General features: G+C 38.8%; 1 protein-coding gene across 5 annotated transcripts in view; it reads right to left on the reverse strand.

Annotated features, from left to right (window-relative positions):
• Positions 1-17,511, reverse strand: part of LOC114047318 (tenascin-like) — a 114,044-nt gene that overhangs the window by 20,990 nt on the left and 75,543 nt on the right. For 2 of the 5 annotated variants that reach the window (XM_027868092.1, XM_027868091.1), the window contains exons 16-19: positions 16,457-16,729; positions 7,997-8,269; positions 6,499-6,771; positions 67-189 (exon numbers count right to left, since the gene is read on the reverse strand). In XM_027868092.1, the coding sequence (XP_027723893.1) occupies positions 67-189; positions 6,499-6,771; positions 7,997-8,269; positions 16,457-16,729 (942 nt within the window). The remainder of the gene's footprint in view (positions 1-66; positions 190-6,498; positions 6,772-7,996; positions 8,270-16,456; positions 16,730-17,511) is intronic. The other 3 variants (XM_027868094.1, XM_027868095.1, XM_027868096.1) reach the window with 3 other exon arrangements.

Raw genomic sequence — 17,511 nt, forward strand, 5'->3', positions numbered from 1 at the left:
TTTACTGATTCACCCCAAATTTCCAGGATCCCTCAATTCTTTACTCTTTGCCCCAGACTCTCTCACCTCCTGCAATGGGGACATATGTGATCCGGAAGCTCTCCACCTGTGAGGTGGGTGCCGTCCAGCTAACGGTGGCAGAGTTTTCAGTGATGTCGGAGAAGGAAATTTCTTTTGGTGATCCCATGGCTGAAAAAGAGAGAAAACAACAGCAAATGAAAAAGCGGTCTGGAACTCTACCTCCCAGTCACTCATTCCTCCTGTGACCACAGTCATTCTTAGCCGTTTGTCTTGAGAAAGTGAACCATAGAGATTTCTGTCCTTGCTGAGTCCTGCAGATGCAAATTTTTTAATTTGAAAATAGAATTAGGATTTTATCAAAATTATGATTCCTTAGTTACAATTTGATGTTCACTTTTTATTCAGGAAGAATGAATTCTATTCTTATGCCACACATCCAAGGAAAGGAGGAAGTCTCAGAATTTATGGGAATATCAGCTGGTGATGTATGCGTGTGTGCGTGTGCGTGTGCATGTGTCTGTGTACAATGAGAAGATCTGGGCATGCAGGAGGTAATATGAACACACTCAGAATTTGACCTGAGAGAGAGGAGAGATCTTACAGAGAGGAATGTGTGATAAAGTGGGGACAAACACTAGTTTTTCTAACTTCATAATTCCACCTCTGTGGCTATCCAATACCAATAGTTCGTAAGATTATAGGATTTTAAAGCTGAAAGGAATCTTAGACAAAATGCAGTCCAACCTCTCATTTTATATATAAGGCAACTGTGCCGAGAGATAGGGAGAGACTTGCCCAAGGGTATGTTTCATTACATTTGCTCCCTAAAAGTCAGCAGAACTTAATAGGATTAATTTAGTAGATGCTGGTAGAGTGGGTGATGCTCTTTTATTATAATCCATGAATTTATAGTTCCCCTTGCCATGCTGATTTTATCAGGGTGATTACTAAAGGGCTTAGATTTGCACAAGGAAGAAAACCAGTGTCGGAATCTACCACTGACTAGCCATGTGTCCTTGAGTAAGTCATTTCCATATCTGGGCCTTCTTTTCCTTCTCTGTAAAATGAGAAGGCTAGACTATGTAATTTGTAAAGTCCTTTATAGCTCTAAAGCCTAAGAACCCACAGAACATTTTAGATGGGGAGACTTCCTAGCACCCCTCCAATAAAACCATATTACTAATTGAGCCTGAAGGAATCTTAGAGATTGTTTAGTCTAACCAGAGCTAGATCTATTCTAATTGGTTGAATCTCTAACGCATTTGTCATGTAATAATATGAACTATTGCTGTTGTCCAGTTGTGTCTGACTCTTTGTGACCCTGAGGACCATAGCATGCCAATACTTTCCATGAGGTTTTCTTGACAAAGATACTGGAGTGGTTTGCCATTTTTTCCCCTGGTGGATTAAGGCAAACAAGGTTAAACGATTTTCCCAGAGTCACACAGCTAGTAAGTGTCTGAGGCCGGATTTGAGCTCAGATCTTTTCTGACTACAGGCCTATCACCCTATCCACTGAGCCACTTAGCTGCCTATTATGACCTATACTTATCTGTATTTTTAAATCTTATCTTCCTACTAGATTGCAAACTCCACCTGGGTACAGTCTGTATCTTATTTAAACTTGATATGTCTACCCCCCTATACCTTAAGCGTGGTTTTTTGTGTATAGTAGTAGTCACTAAGAAATGTTGGTTGAATGGATGAGTGGATAAATCTGTCCTAGCCTCTTTATTTAACAAGTTACAAAAGGTAGGCCCAGAGAAGGGAAACTTCTGCCTGCCCCAAGGTCACACACCAGTGGGTGACGTGGCTGGGGCTAGAACCCAAGTTTTCTGACTCTTTGCTCTTTGTTCTTTTTAAAACACCCTGTTATCAGTCTATGTGTAAATACTGCCTTCTATTCTGTGCATTACTGGAAGGTGACTGCAGCATCTCTCAAGAGGTTATGGCATAGGGTAGGAGCTCCCCACCCCTAGCCCAAGCTCCTTTAGGAATAATATTCTGCATGCTCAAGTCATTCTCATGTGCCTCAGTTTCCTCATCTATAAAATGAAGCCCTATTTCTGTGTGTTTGATGGTCTAAACTTATTTGTTCTAAGATTCCTTCTAGTGTTATTCTTTCTCAGTTAAACCTTTCTAACAAAGCATGCATTGTTAAAAACCATCAAGGGGTAAAGTGGGTCCTTTTCTTTCTTTCTTTTTTTTTAACATTTATTCTTTTTTTTTTTTTGCAAGGCAATTGGGGTTAAGTAGTCCTTTTCTTTCTCTTTGCAGAAGTAAGACTGAACAAAAGTTGGAATACATGTCATTTGCTTTGTGGCCCCATTCACTAATGCTTCTTTGGGGAAAAACAAAACTAAAACACAACAGAGAGAGTCTGGCTGTGAGTCATCAGGGGAGAACAACAGACCACAAGTTATGTGGAAAGAAGGGCTAATCTAGCAAGTAGATTGCTGCAAACCAGCCATTGGACTTAGTGACTGCCTGCCCCAGGCTGTATGTCACAGGGGCTACTAAAACGTCCTGTATTTCCCATTCATCTCAACTTGTCTTACAGAAATGACCACTTGGCATTTGTAGAGAAGTTTTTTGTTTGTTTGTTTGTTTAAAGTTGGTTGGAAATACCAGGGTGTTGGGGAGGCAGGGCTTTTAGAATGAGAAAGAAAAATTACTTCTCTAATGCCTGCTACCTATATTTTACTGAGTAGAAAGAAGCACCAGGTATGAGGCAAATATGTTTTGACAACCGCTCCATTTGGAACCTTTGGGTGCTACCAGCTCATCTCCCAAAAGTGGGAACTCAACTAAGGTTCTATTTTGGCCTCCCCAATATGTAGACTCCTTCCTGGGTCCCGAAAAAAGACAGACAAACATCCCAAGACTTCAAGTTCCAAGGAAAGAAAATTCTGTTGTGGGGAAATAGAATGAACTAGGGGAGGATAAGAAGGGAAGGTATCCCTCAAAGGGACAAAGAGAGAGTGAGCTCCAAAGATGGAAAGAGCTTAGTTTATATGTCTTGTGAACACCTCCTTTTTAAAATGACCTATGGAAAAAGAGAGAGACAGGCAGATGAGGTGGAAGAAAGCAAGAAATAATAGGAATAAAGATGAGGAAGAGGGAAAGTGGAAATTATACCTTAGACTGTTTCTGACATTACCTCACTGCCTCTTCTTGCCAATACACGCACGCACGTGCTCTGGCTATGAAACCTATGCACATTTGTGGTCCCAGAAAGACAAATCAAATTGATCTTTCTAAATACTCGGTTCTGCCTTCTTTTTTTTTTAATCTCATTCTCATTCTTTTTTTAGAAGTGTGAGGCCTCTCTCTTGAAAACCAACAATTGAGACAAAAATAGCAATCAAAAATAAACTAGAAAATGTCCTGTTTATAAACTGGGGTCAAAATCATGGTCTTCCCTTTGATCTGGCACCTTTTTATGAAGAGTAGGGGTGGGAATGGGGAGCAACGTCTGGAAATGGGACTTTTCCAAAAGGCTCTGGAAGGCCCAGTCTTGGGGTTAAGGGAGCTAATATCTTTCATGATTCTCTAAACATCATCAGAATAACCTTGGAGCACTAGCTAAACGTGAATTTTTCTTTGTGAAGTCCATTCCATACTTAATCACAGCATGTAAGTATTAGTAATGTGCCCATTTTACAGATCAGGGAAATGAAACTCACATGAGGTTGAGGGATGTGCCCACAATGACCCATCCAATAAGTGTAAGAGCCAGGGTTTGAATTCTTGTTTTCTGACTCCAAATCCAGCACCTTTTTTCCCCTCTCCGACACTGACTATTTTTTTTTTTCCTGAGTCTTCACCAAAGTGTTCATGGGCTTTGCATTTCATCCATTCTTACAATTGTATGGTCACTAAATAGGGCCTAACTTTTCTGTAGTGAACTCTTGGGAGATTTCTGGAAATTCCCAGCAGAATATAAGATCCTGGGGGCAGGGGCTGTTTAAATTATTTTCTTTCTATCCTTAGTACAGTGCCTTGCACATAGTAGGCCCTTAGTATATGTTTATTGAATTAAATTCAACAGAAGAGACCATAGATTTAGAAAGAGAATGGACTATTGTCTAATCCAACTTGCTTATTTTACAGATGAGGAAACTGAGGCTCAGAAAGGCTAAAACACTTGCCCAAGGTCACACAAGTAGGGAACAACAGCTTGTTAATTTCATAATCAGTAAAGACTCTGATCTTTTCAGGTAAAGTTCTAATCCTTAGACAAAGGAGGTCCCTCTGAAAACTTTCTCTTTGGGTTTGTTCTATGATTCATAGATTAGAACACCCTTTGAGCAGTATCTCTCATGAGTTGTTCATTGAGCTGGGACTCTTAAAAGGAACCGATTTTAGCATTAGATGAGAAAGAATCAGCTGTAATAAATGTCTTTCTTCTAAACCTCTCTGAGGTCAGTAGAAAAAAAAAGCCGCAACCCCCAGCTATTTACCATAAATATCTTGTGAGTCAGTTAAGGCACTTCAGTGAATCATTCTATAGTTTTGTTAAGTAGTTTTTTCCTTTCAAAAGAATTGGTGGTGTGAGGTTGAAAAATGGCTGGACTCAAAGGCAATGGGCTAGGTTTGAGTCCTGACTGGTGAATCATTTCATCTTCCTACACCTCTGTTTCTTCTATAAAATGGGAGGATTAGACTTAGTTAAATTTGAAGGTTACTTCCACTTGCAAATTTTAAAAATTGTGAAGATGAGTTCCATTAAGAAACGATGCATGCCAGAATGCCTCTACTCCATTATCTAAGTATTGGAATAAACACACCAATAACAACAAGATTGATGACTCATTTACATACTATTTCACTCACAAAATTACTGCTATCACAAAATTCAGAACTCATAACATGAAACTGTCTATCTCTCCCTATTAAAACTTTAAAATATAATGCATGTAAAAAGTATTTTGTCATCTGTTGGTTCATTTAAGACTTGTAACCCTCTGTGAGGGTATGTTTGCATATTATTTGTATTTTTATATAATATTGTTCCTTTTTTACAGATGAGGAAACTGAGGCCCAGAGAATCTGAATGATTTTCTCAGGGTCAGACAGGTAATATGTAGAAGAGTCAGCATTTGAACCCAGGCCTTCTGACTCTCAGTGTAGTATTTTTTCTTTGTATCATAGTGTCTTCCTAGCTGCTACAGTGAGGGAATATTTAGTGCTGTGCCATGGGCTTCTTAAATTAGAATTAATTTTAAATATTGCTTGTGGAAAATGGTGATAGAATGAGGTGGTTTGGTAATAAGGACAGATGTATTATCTTGCTTTTCTTACATCCACTATAAAGATGACCTAAGAGGGTCTAGATGTTGAACAGCAACATTACTGAAAGGCTGTTTTTAAAGATTTGTTCAGCCATTTTTCAGTGGTGTCTGATTCTAGTGACCCCATTTGTTATTTTGGGGTATTTTTGGCAAATATGTCAGAATGGTTTGCCATTTCCTTCTTTAGGTCATTTTACAGATGAGGAAACTGAGGCAAACAGGGATAAGTGATTTGCCCAGGGTCACACAGCTACTAAGCTGGTAAGAGGCTGGATTTAAACTCATGAAGATGAGTTTTCCTGACTCCAAGCCCAGGACTCTATCCACTGTACCACCTAGCTGCCCCATTTTAAGAGAAACCTTCAATTTCTTATAATTCCCTCTAACTTCCCACATCTTTCCATGATGGCAATAATGCTAATATTTATAGAGAGCTTTAAAGTTTACAAAGCACTTTATAGACGTTATCACATTTGATCCTTATAACTACCCTGTGAAGAAATACTATTATCATCCACATTTTGCAGATGAAGAAACTGTGGCTTAGAGAAATTAAGTGAGTTTAAACACATAACTCATAAGTATAGGCGGTAAGATTTGAACCCTAGTTTCTCCTGATTTCAATACTCTTTTTACTCTAATATACTAATTCTTTAACAGTGCCTTTCTCCATAGAGGCAGTTTGGTGGCACAGTGGAATAGAGCATTGGGCCTGGAGTTCAAATGTGGTCTCATATACTTACTGTTTGACACTGAACAAATCACTTAACCTCTAGAGGTCTGCCTCAGTTTCATTAACTGTTAAATGACGATAATAATAGCACTTACCTTGCAGGGTTGCTGTGAGGAGCAAATGAGACAATATTTGTAAAAAGCACTTAGTGTGCCTGGCACATGGTAAATACCATATAGATGCTTATTCCCTTCTCCTCATTGCCCTCCCCCCCATTCATTTATACCACTTCATAAATTGTAATCTATGGAATACACATGTAATTTTTCTATTAACTTAACATCATGTGATTTAAATGCATAGGAAAGGAAGTAGCCCCTTCTCCATCCCTCTCCCACCACCTTTAAGTGAAAATTGTTACTTAAAAATTAGAATGAGTGATGCTCCTTGCAATAGTGAAGCACAAGATAAATACAATTCCTTCCTATCTCTCCATATTAGTCATAATACCTGTGGTTGCAATGGCATTGACTGGCTGGGATCGCCGTCCACTGATTAATCCATAGAGTTCAATATCATATACTGTTCCCTCTTTGAGACCTGTTATGTCCCGTGTACGCTCGTGGGCTGGTACGATTATTTCCAGTGGATCAGCCTGCTTTTTAGTATCCCTGATTTTAAGAACAAAACTGTCGAAGACACCTTCATCTGCCGTCCAAGATAGACGGAAACCGTCTGGGGTAGAATCTAAAACCAGAAGGTTGTCAACTTCTGGTTCTGCTTCTAGAGGGTGAAAAAGAGTGGAAGAGGGAGGAGAGAGAAAGTCATTTTAACCACCAACTGTGTTCTTCTGTTCAGTGAGGATGTCAATATGCAGTGATGCCCCAGGTCAGAGAAGTACAAATCTCCTAGTTACCAAAAAATAAATGTGTTCAGATAGAAAAAAAGTTCCAACAGAGCTAGAGTTAGTACAAGTGCCTATATGCAGGTGTGAACTTTTTCTAAAATTGATGACATTAAGCCACATCTGGACACACACGTTTCTTTCTTCCATGCAATATTAAACAAGTTAAAAGGAAGTAATTTATTTGTTTTTTATCTTCCAGCGGCTTTATGTTCATCCTTTGTGAAACCTTTCTGGTAAAATACAAATAAACCCGTGCTAATGAGCTGCGTAGTGCTGCCCATGATCATTTTCCTTATTATTTTTTTTTTCTGCTAGATCAAAGTAGTTTTTAGAAGTCCTTTTTCTTTCCACTTTGTTCTAGAGACTGTTTTAATCAAGACTGAGAGATAGATAGTCCTTTAAGAAGCAGTGCGGAGTTTTTTCTTGGTATTAGTAACGCACTGTATTTTCGGACCAAAGGGCCCACCTTGATTTTGCCCTAAAAGGCACAGATTTCCTCCCTGGAAAAGCAAATTTGAACTGTGATACTGATTAATGCTATATTTCTCAGGCAAGACTTCCGAATCATCACAACATTATGGATTTAGTCTGTGTTTAAGAATATCTCCAGTGTGTCAGCTTCTCTCAGTGAAAGAATTTTGTATTTCAGTGTCCGGAGATTATTACATTTGACAATATTCTATCAGTTAAGACTTTATAGATGGCAGATGTTATTGACAGATTTCTAGAAATATACCAGTCAGATATATTTCTTTTGAGAAGGCTGAAATGCATCTGGGGACTAGGAAGGATGATGATGGATAAATAGAATGTGGAACAGACACTCAGCTGAGAACCTCTAAGGCATTTTGGAGGCAGCATAGTGACATTTCGACCTTCTCATGTCAGGAATGTAAGAAGGGACAGAAGACAAGGGAGAATGCAAAAGACGTATGAATGAACTGGTCCCATCTATGAAATGTACAGCTGTGATGAGGACAGGAATGCAGAAGCCATGGTGATTTGGCGAATGGACTACATGAAATGTCTCCCAAGTAAAAACATGGGGATGGAAGAGAAGACTGAACAGAGGAAGAGAATGTCTCGCTTGAATGGAAATACCTGTAAAAACCACAGCACTCAAGGGCTTTGTTTGGTGCCCTCGGGCCAAGCCGAAGAGCATAACCTCATAGCCAATGCCAGTTATGAGGCCTTTAAGCTCCAGTTTCCTCTGGGCTCCTGAAAGTGTGAACTCCTGGGGGTCCAGCAGCTTGCCAGAATCCACCACGATTACTAGAAAGCTGTCAAAGGCATTCTCCAATGCCATCCAGGAAACTGTGAACCCATGGGGATTAATGTCGGAAATGGTTAAGTTTTCCAGTAGGGGCAGGGCCTCTGAAAGAAGGGAGGGTTGAAAACAGTATAGGTTAGTGTCATAGACTCCACCAAAATAGTCTTAAATCTTCACAAAGGACAATGCATGGCAAATCTTAAAAGGTTAATAGATGACAAGTATTGACAGAGTAGCTTAGGATAAATTTGAGGGACTGAATCCATCTCCTCCCACCCACCAGAATTTTGGTTTTGAATCCAGTTGACCAAAATAAGTCTGGTTTCTATGGGCATTTTCTTTTCTCCTTTTCCATTTCAAATTTGTATTTTCTCCCCCTTCACATTCAGAATAAAGTAGTGTTGATTCAATTATAGATGGCATATCTTGTAGACGAAGTATACCTCTTGAGGGCAAATCAGTTAGTAATATCCAGATTTGTGTTCTGTACAGTTGCATATAGTATATAGTTAGCATGTAGTATATACTTAGTATATACTTCATAATGAATGACAAATTTTTTTTTTTTCTGGTGAGGTGATCAGGGTTAAGTGACTTGCCCAAGGTCACACAGCTAGTAAGTATTAAGTGTCTGAGGCTGGATTTGAACTTAGGTCCTCCTGACTCCAAGGCCAGAGCTCTATTCACTGCACTACCTAGCTGCTCCCATGAATGACAAAATTTTAAGAGAAAGACTGCTTTCTTAAAAGTTAGCCTACTATCCTTTTCATTCCCATGTTGACAACTTAGAGATTCCACTTCAGAAACTAACTGAAGGGTTAAGGTCCTTGGGAATACTCTGACTTTGGGAGAACAGGAAAATGACACAGGGTAGAACTTCTGCAGAAGCTCAAGAAGAGTTTCAAGAATGAAGTATCTTGAATTATGTATTTTCATAAAACAACAACAACAACAACAATAACAAACCAAACCCCCCCCCTTTTTTTTTGCTCTGAAACCTGGTTATTGAAAAATTTTCCCAAAGCATCTGCTTGCCTTCCTTGGTAAGTGAAGTGTAAGGAAATGTGGCTGAATCTTTAAAGATGGGATATGTCTCTGGACATTGGTGTTATCCTGAACATTAATTCTCATTGTCCAAGGTGGTAGAGATAGAAAGCATATGATCACAGAATTTAAAACAAGAAAGAACCATCTTGTCCAATTGCCTTATTTTCGGAAAGAGGATGCTGTGGTCCAAGAAAGGAAGTGAATGGCCCAGCATCACAAAGGTGGTAAGTAACAGAGTTTAGATATGAATCCAGATTTTCTGACTCTAAATCCAGCATGATTTTCCTACTGTACCATGCTGCCTGCCTAAATCTGTATTGATCCCATGATATCCTGTGGAGGTGTTTTTTTTTTTTCCCTTAAGGAATTTTGGGACTTTATTTTAGAGGGGGGTGGGATTTTTTTATTCATCCTAAAAATATACCTTAGCAAAATCTCTTGGTTAATTGAAGTGGATTTTATTTTTGTGTGTGTGTGTGTGGGAAGATTTAGGGGATATTGAGACCTATGATTCCATTGGTATAGGGAACTCTCAACCAAGAAATTCTATCAATGAACTTTACGCCTAGTCTTAGAGCTGTCTGGGGCAACACTGAAAAGTTAAATGATTTATTCACTTATTCAGGATTAGCATGTGTCAGAGGTGAGACCCAAACCTAGCTCCTCCTGACCGTGAAGCTTGCTTTCTATCCACATGGCCTCTATATCAAACACTGTGCTCTGAGTATTTGAGGTTTGGCTACAGATGAGACCTTAGGAAGAACTAGTGGGCCTCTTGAAGTATCAGACTTAGATACAGAGAAGAACTAAGCCTATTGCAGAGAAAGCAGCTGGTATATAGTGCCTTATAATAATAATCTTTTTAATAACATCATCATTCCCCCAGATTGTGGTGGCATTTTGCTTTTGTCAGGGAACTGAGAGTCGGCTAAAATACTGCTACCTCTCTTCAGAAGGAACCCTGCTCCAGCTGCATTTTGAGGAAATTGACTAGACAACAGTGATGATTGTTCTTGATCAATCACAAGACTGAACTCTCCCTCTCTCTCATTCATAGCTGTTTTTTAGGAGCTCTGTCAGCACTCCTTATCTCCAATCAGAAATAGATAGATTTCCCCACATCTACCAATGCAAAGGTGATGAGTGGTCAAGAAGTGGCCCTGGCTCTCAGGTACCCTCAGTTAAACTTCTGAGAGTAATATGTTGGCTTTTATTATGAATAAGCACGCTTTCTGCCATTCATCAGCTTTAAGCTTGTGGTCCCAGGAGGCAGATACAAAAATAGTTTTCAATATATTTAGTGCTTATTACAATATATTTACTACAGAATACAATACAATATATTTACTACTGAAACTCACTTCCACCGACCATTTAAAAGACCCTGAGACATAAGCTGAATTTCTCCACTGTGAACTCTATTCTTCTTGCCCTCACTCTTTCAGCTAGAAAAAGTGAAGACTGGTGGTTTTTAGTGATGATGGCTGGGGGTTTGGGGGTGGGGAAGGGCAGGCCAAAGGTGATGTTTTGGCCAAAGTGATCTTTAAGGCAGTGGTTCTCCAACTTTTGGGTCTTAGAACCCCTTTACTCTCTAATAAATTACTAAGCAAAGTGCTTTTGTTCATGTGGATTATGTAAATATCATTTTAGCATTATCATGAAAATAGTTTTGATTTCATGGACCCCCTAAAAGGGTCTTGGAACTGCTGCCCTAAGACATCCTTGGTCATGCTCAATTTGAAGCCCTCTGCATGCACAGTTGCATAGAAACACTCCAAGAAATAATCATTAATGCTTAAGGCTTAGTCCTAAAGGCTTTGACTTAAAGAAAAAGAGTTAAAATAAACATATGCTTTCACTTTGTGAAGAAGTGTATCCCCATTCCCACCCCCACCCTCCTTTTTTTTTCTAGAATTGAATTTCCTACGTTTATTTTGAAACATTGGTTGTTTATTTTGAGATATTTTGCATGAAGAGATTTTTTAAAAAAAAGTAATGTTTCTGATAAAGGCTAAGATGAAACTCATGCACTTTGTAAACAAACTTTTCCTGGAACTCATAAGTCATTGTCTTCCCCTTCATGAATGGAATGTTGCCTCCTTTGGAGGTCATCTTTGCCCCTATACTATCATTTAGTATTATTTTTCATTGTTAGCTTGATGGTGATTTTTCTCTCTCCCTGTCCATATTTAGGGTATTTTTTTTAAGGTCTTGAGTGCTTTCCTTTTTAACACTCAGAGAGGACAATCTGGTAATTTGGTCTTGGATGTACAAACTAAAGGCTTTCTTCACCTTTTTTTTTTTTCTTCATTCTCTCTGGGAGGTTTGCATGAAGCAACATGTAAAGGGAAGGTCTCTTTGATAGATCTTTGTTCATTAATAATCACCCTCCACTTACCCCCAACCCCAGGAGTTTATTACTCATCTTATGTATATGTTGTTTTCCCAAGGAATTACCATTTTCTGAGTTTAGAAGATTATCTGAACAATGAATATACATATCAGATAAATAGCAAAAAAAAATAAAACCAAAAAAAACTTTTTTTAGGTTATGCTTTTAGAAAAGTGTTCTTTTCAATTGTGGGAAAATCATTACCGAATAGTTCCATTGTGCACAGCTGTGCCTGGGAGGCCCTTTAAATTTAAATAATGAACCTAAATTTTCCTCAGACATTAAAAAACTTAATGGAGCTCCCACAGATGCATAATTTAAAACAGGAACTGGGAGGGAATTTGGTTCAGTATGTGTGAATCAGATGATGACTTTCTTCCTCCTCTGCTCTACCTCTCCACCCCATATTAATATATGTGAGATTTCTATTGCTCCCTAGGTAGGTCTACTCTAGAAATTAAATGTCATATCATCCCCAGAATGATGAACTAGCCCATCTCCCCTTTAAAAAAATTCAGAGAGGTAATTCCTAGGGAGCAACTAAGGACATGTTAATAAGATCCAGGTTGACTCATCTATCCCCTAATTCTGACCCTAAATTATCTCTTCTAGGTGTCAACTTTGGAGGGAGATAGTTTTCCTGTTGGTAAGAAAAGGGGAAACCATTATCTTTCTGGAATAATTTAGCTTGAACCTAACCTTGGCAGAGTTATGAATTGAAGTCCTTTCTGCTCTTAAGGTTCACCATTACTTGTTTTTCATAAATATTTAAATATATTTATATTGATTGTACCATCCTGTTGCCAGAATGATGCAAGCCATCCACAAGTCAGATTGGGAAATTTAGTATCCTAATGGAATGCCCCAAGAGGTATTCTTCCACAATTTACTTTGAAGAGAGAAATTTATTCCTTAATCACCAAGAACGGGAGAATCAGGCTAAACAAGCCTGAATAGGTTCTAGATGTTGATTGTACAGTGAATCATGTTGAATTTCTGCCTGGAATGAACATAATGGCACTCTTTTTTCTATAATTTGGAATTACAGATGGAAATTCAGTGATATTAAAGACTTTGAAACTAGTACCTGTCGTCACAAAGGCAGTGAGTGGCTTGGTCTGGTCACCAGCCCACGTCGTTCCCCTAATGCTAATGTCATAGCCAGTATTATCTACCAAGCCTGTGATGTGAGCATGCTGCATGTCTACTGAGACTGTGTGCTGCTGGGGTTCATACAGAGAGTGAGAGTCGCTAACATTGATGACAAACTTTGCAAAAAGCCCAGCACTTGTGGTCCATGACATGTTGAAGCTGTCGGGGGTAACATTGGCAAGAATTAGCGGGCCCACCTGTAGCTCTGGTTCTGAATGAAAAGGAACAAAGGCAGAAAAAAGAATAGTACTTTGGGAAGGGATAGAGGAATGGTAAGCATTGTCACAACACAACCAGTCTGTGTCAATATGGAAGACATCTCGAGGCTGTATCTATAACTACAAAGCAGAAGTGTATTGTTTATGAAATGCTGAAAAGTATCATGATTTCCAATTGGTGACAAATTTTTACATTGGTGCCTATGATATAATTTGCCTGTCTGTATAGAAAAAAACCATGTTCTACTTCATCTAACATGATGGAAATGGATTAGCTACATATATATATATATATGAATAATACATATATAACTATACAGAAATATTTAAATATTTGTACATGTATTATCCACATAGCAACATAGATATACAGATACACTTAAATTTATATTTAGAAATATTTATATATTGCATCATTCTTGTTGTTGTTGTTGTTATTGTTGTTTAGTTGTTTCAGTTGTGTCCTACTCTTCATGACCCCATTTGGGGTTTTCTTGGCAAAGATACTGGAGTGGTTTGCCATTTCCTTCTCCAGCTCATTTTACAGATGAGGAAACTCAGGCAAACAGGGTTGACTTGCCCAGGGTGACACAGCTAGTAAGTGTCTGAGGCCAGACTTGAACTCAGGAAGGTCAGTCTTCCTGGCTTCAAGCCTACCACTCTATCTACTGTGCCATCTAACTGCTCCTTTTGCATAGTATTCTTTTATACTATTATCCTATACTTTTATATTGCATAATATTCCTCTATAAAAGTGCTACTCCGATGCCTCATAGTAGCATGGACATGATCCAGGTTAGGCCAGCAGACTGCAAGGTCTGGCAGCTCCTACTAAGCTTGAAAAACTTCACCTAGGGCCCAGCTACAAATTCTATATCTTTCATGTAAGTACCTGCCTGCTTAAGTTGGGAGATGCTCATTATCAGGTTGGTAATAGGATAATGTGGCTTTTGGCCACTACAGCCTTTGAAGTCCCTCCATTAAGATGATATGCACTGGTGAAGGGAATATCCTAACTGAAGAAAGCACAGAACTTTGAAGCCATAAAATAAGGGCTCTGTTAGTTCATGCCTTTCAAGTCTTTTGTTTTTGATAAGCTAAAGGCCATGTCCACATGACACATATTCTTTTTCATATTCAGCGATAACTAAAGATAATTCTATTTTCTTTCATTGCCTTCCATATATACATATATGTATATATATAATATACACTTGTATTGAGTATTTCATCATTTGTTGAATAATTAATTTGTTTATGTTATAGGCAAAACAACATCTCAAAGAAAAATTACACAAACTAATGTTAGGAAAACTTTGATTAAAAGGAAAAAAAAAAGAAAAACTAACATCATAGTTTTAGACCTAGAAGAAATCTTAAAGGTCACATAGTTCAACTCCCTCATTTCACAAATGAGGAAATCAAGGTCCAGAAAAGGGAAGTAACTTGTCTAAGGTCACCCAAGTAGTTAGTATTAGAGCCAGGATTTGAACTCTGCTTCTCTGATCACAGATTCAGTGTTTTTCTATTAAACCACACTCATCAAGGGAAGTATTTGAAAAAGAGAATTTTAAGATATGAATGTCATCTGTAATACTTTTGTATAGCTATGGGCAAAAATGGCATTTAAATTTAAGCCCTAAACTTACCAGCTACAGAGCTGCCTGATTCCTTAGAACAACTGGATCTATGGGATGATTCATTTCCCTGTTGCTAGGTTTTCCTTCCTTCATCAGCACATAGTATGCATACTTTCTGAATACCCTATTATATCATGGGGGAGTTGCTGAGTTATTTCCCATTTGGGACTATGTAGGCCCTGGATGTTCGTTTATATAACAGTCTGGAAAATACCAACACTGAATGAATTTCATTTAGACTGTGCTCTGGAGAGAAGCAATGAATAAAATGGCACTAGATGATTGAGGTGACAGAGGGGGTGGTGTTGGTCAGGGCATGGGGGAGGAAAGAAAGCTTAAGGTTAGGATGGTAGAATTATTCTTCCAAGTGCTGGCAAGAAGACTATTTTAATTTCAGGCAGTGGAGTAAGTGAGGACTCTATTTTCCCTACTCCAACACAAAGTTATCAAGTTTTACAGCACCATTTAGTAGCATAAATCTATAACCCAGTCATGGAATTATCTTTTGGGAAAATAAAATCTCTGGCCATCAAAGAATATGATTCAAATACCTGAAACAGCCACAAACAATTACATGAGGTTCCAAAAAGGTTCCTTCATTTTCAGAACTCAACACTGTCATAGTTTCTGGAAACAGCATGGAGGAATTAGTACCACATCACACCCAAAACAAAATACTTAAAATCACAGGTCTATTTTCTCTTTCTTTGCATTTAGTTAGAGTGCCTCAATTAAGGATTCATGTTGCAGCTATCCTCATGTTGCCAAATAGAGGCTGACAGTGCCAATATCTTCAAAACGTAGGGCCAATCTTGCATCTTTGCCCCAAAGATGTCTTATATGTGCTCGTATTGGTGGAATAGAGTTGGAAAGTGCTCAGAGGTGCAAAGATTCAGAGAAGGGATTTCAGGGGGAAGGAAAGTCAGGATCCATGCAAGAAAGGAATCATCTTCCATACCCTGTACACTCCCATACACTCAACTCCCCAAAACACATTCCTTTGCATGCTACTTACATCCAGGAAAGACTAACTTCATAGGATGGATGAGTGGTGGGAAGATGCTACATGCACTACTACCTTCTTGAAGATGAAGACTGGTAGAAGAAAGGATATGAGATCTTAAGAAAGTTACTGATGGATACAAGGCCGTGCTTGCTAGAAAAGGAGCAGACCGTCTAGTCAAAACAGATTCCCTACTGGATAGTTAAATAAACAAAGGCCAGGCAAAGAGAAGTCTTGGTCACAGCATTAGCCTAACTGGCTCAGTCCATGCAGTTGGTGGTTTTGCTGTGTATATTTTCTTAGCATGCCATGTGAAATCCCAGTCTCTGGTCCAAAGGCCTAGTGGAGAAATGATATTATCCCAGCTGAGAAATCATAATGACATGCACACATCTTCTTTGTGTATGAAATTCGCAACACATTACCATGATTAGAAAGACCACAGGCAGATGAGGGTGGATTGTATTGGAAAGATTATGAAGAATATTCAAAATCAGATGCAAGGATGTTTGAGAAATTCAACTGGGGCAAGTCAGGTTAATTGCTCCCAAATGCAAAGAACCTCACCAGATGTGTGTACATAGTTAGGAAACAGAGGTTGCCAATGGATTTCCTTAATTCCTGGGGCGTTTAAAGCCTTTTCTCGGGATTTTAGTTTATCTGCTTTCCAAGTACCCTTTGATTGACCAAGTCTGACAGACCTTCATATTCTTTTTTCTCTTACTTTTCAGAAGCAGAATAGGACAAGTGGGTTATGGATATATTTTTTAGATCTGTATCCGAGAGAAGGTCAACAGACAGTGAAGAAAAACAAGAGAGAATCTAGTAAAGTGAAATACCTGTGGTTGCCTGGGCCATCAGGGTCTGACCATTCTGCCCGCCAATCAGCCCATGAAGTTGGACAGTGTAATTAGTGGAAGCTCTAAGGTCGTTGATTACAGAGCTTCTCAAGGCCCCAGGCACTGTGTAGACCACAGAGTCCAGAGGAAGGTCAGAATTCCTAACTTCTAAAACAAAGTTATCAAAGGCTGCCTCCTGAGCTTTCCACGAGAGGGATACACTGCCCGAAGTAATGTCTGAGACAGTGAGATGGCTAAGAAGAGGTTCGGCTACTATAGAAAGGGGAGAAAAAAATAGAAAAATATATGAATTAAAGCACCACCATGAGATCTAAGTTCTAAACACGAAGACTAAATCCATAAAACTCTGGGCATTTTTCCCCCTCAGGAAAAAATCAACCTTTGCCGAAAAATTTTATGTTGAACAACAAATATGCATAATAGATTATTTTTGTGTTTTTGTGAGTTTTTGGAGAGTATTTTTCTTTCAGAATAAAATGCCATTAACCATTTATTGGGAGTACAGGAGCACCCACAGAATGCTGTTGTTTTCCATCCATTCTCACTGTGTTCAAGAATGCTGGTGAAAAGGGTGTTACTCCAAGAGCTCCTGGGCCAATCCATTGGATAGAAATGTTATATACCTTTGAATGCCCAGTAGCAAAATGCCAGTGTACACAGACTTACTTAAATTGCATGAGTTGCTGTAAGGCCTTTGGAGTTAAAAGCACCGGGATATGAAGGCAATAGAAATGGCTTCCATGTTCTACGATTAAGGAAAGGATTCTCAGGGAAGTTCAGTGACTTTCCAAAGGTCACTTAGCTGTTCGCATGGTGTTAGAATCAAAATATGAACCCAGGTCTTGTGACTCTATGTCCAGCAATCTTTCTACCATACCATGTGTACCCATGTGTGGATGAGAGTTTTAGTTTCATTTAAGGATTAAAACATTAGCTAACATCCTTTGGGTTCATTGGGAAAATTCTACTCTATGATCACCACACTGAAACATCAATACCCAGACCATGGTAACGTTGAGGCTGTACATTTTCCA

The sequence above is a fragment of the Vombatus ursinus genome, unplaced genomic scaffold (genome assembly GCF_900497805.2).
Source record: "Vombatus ursinus unplaced genomic scaffold, bare-nosed wombat genome assembly UNPS02014786.1, whole genome shotgun sequence".
Taxonomy (NCBI): Eukaryota; Metazoa; Chordata; class Mammalia; order Diprotodontia; family Vombatidae; genus Vombatus; species Vombatus ursinus.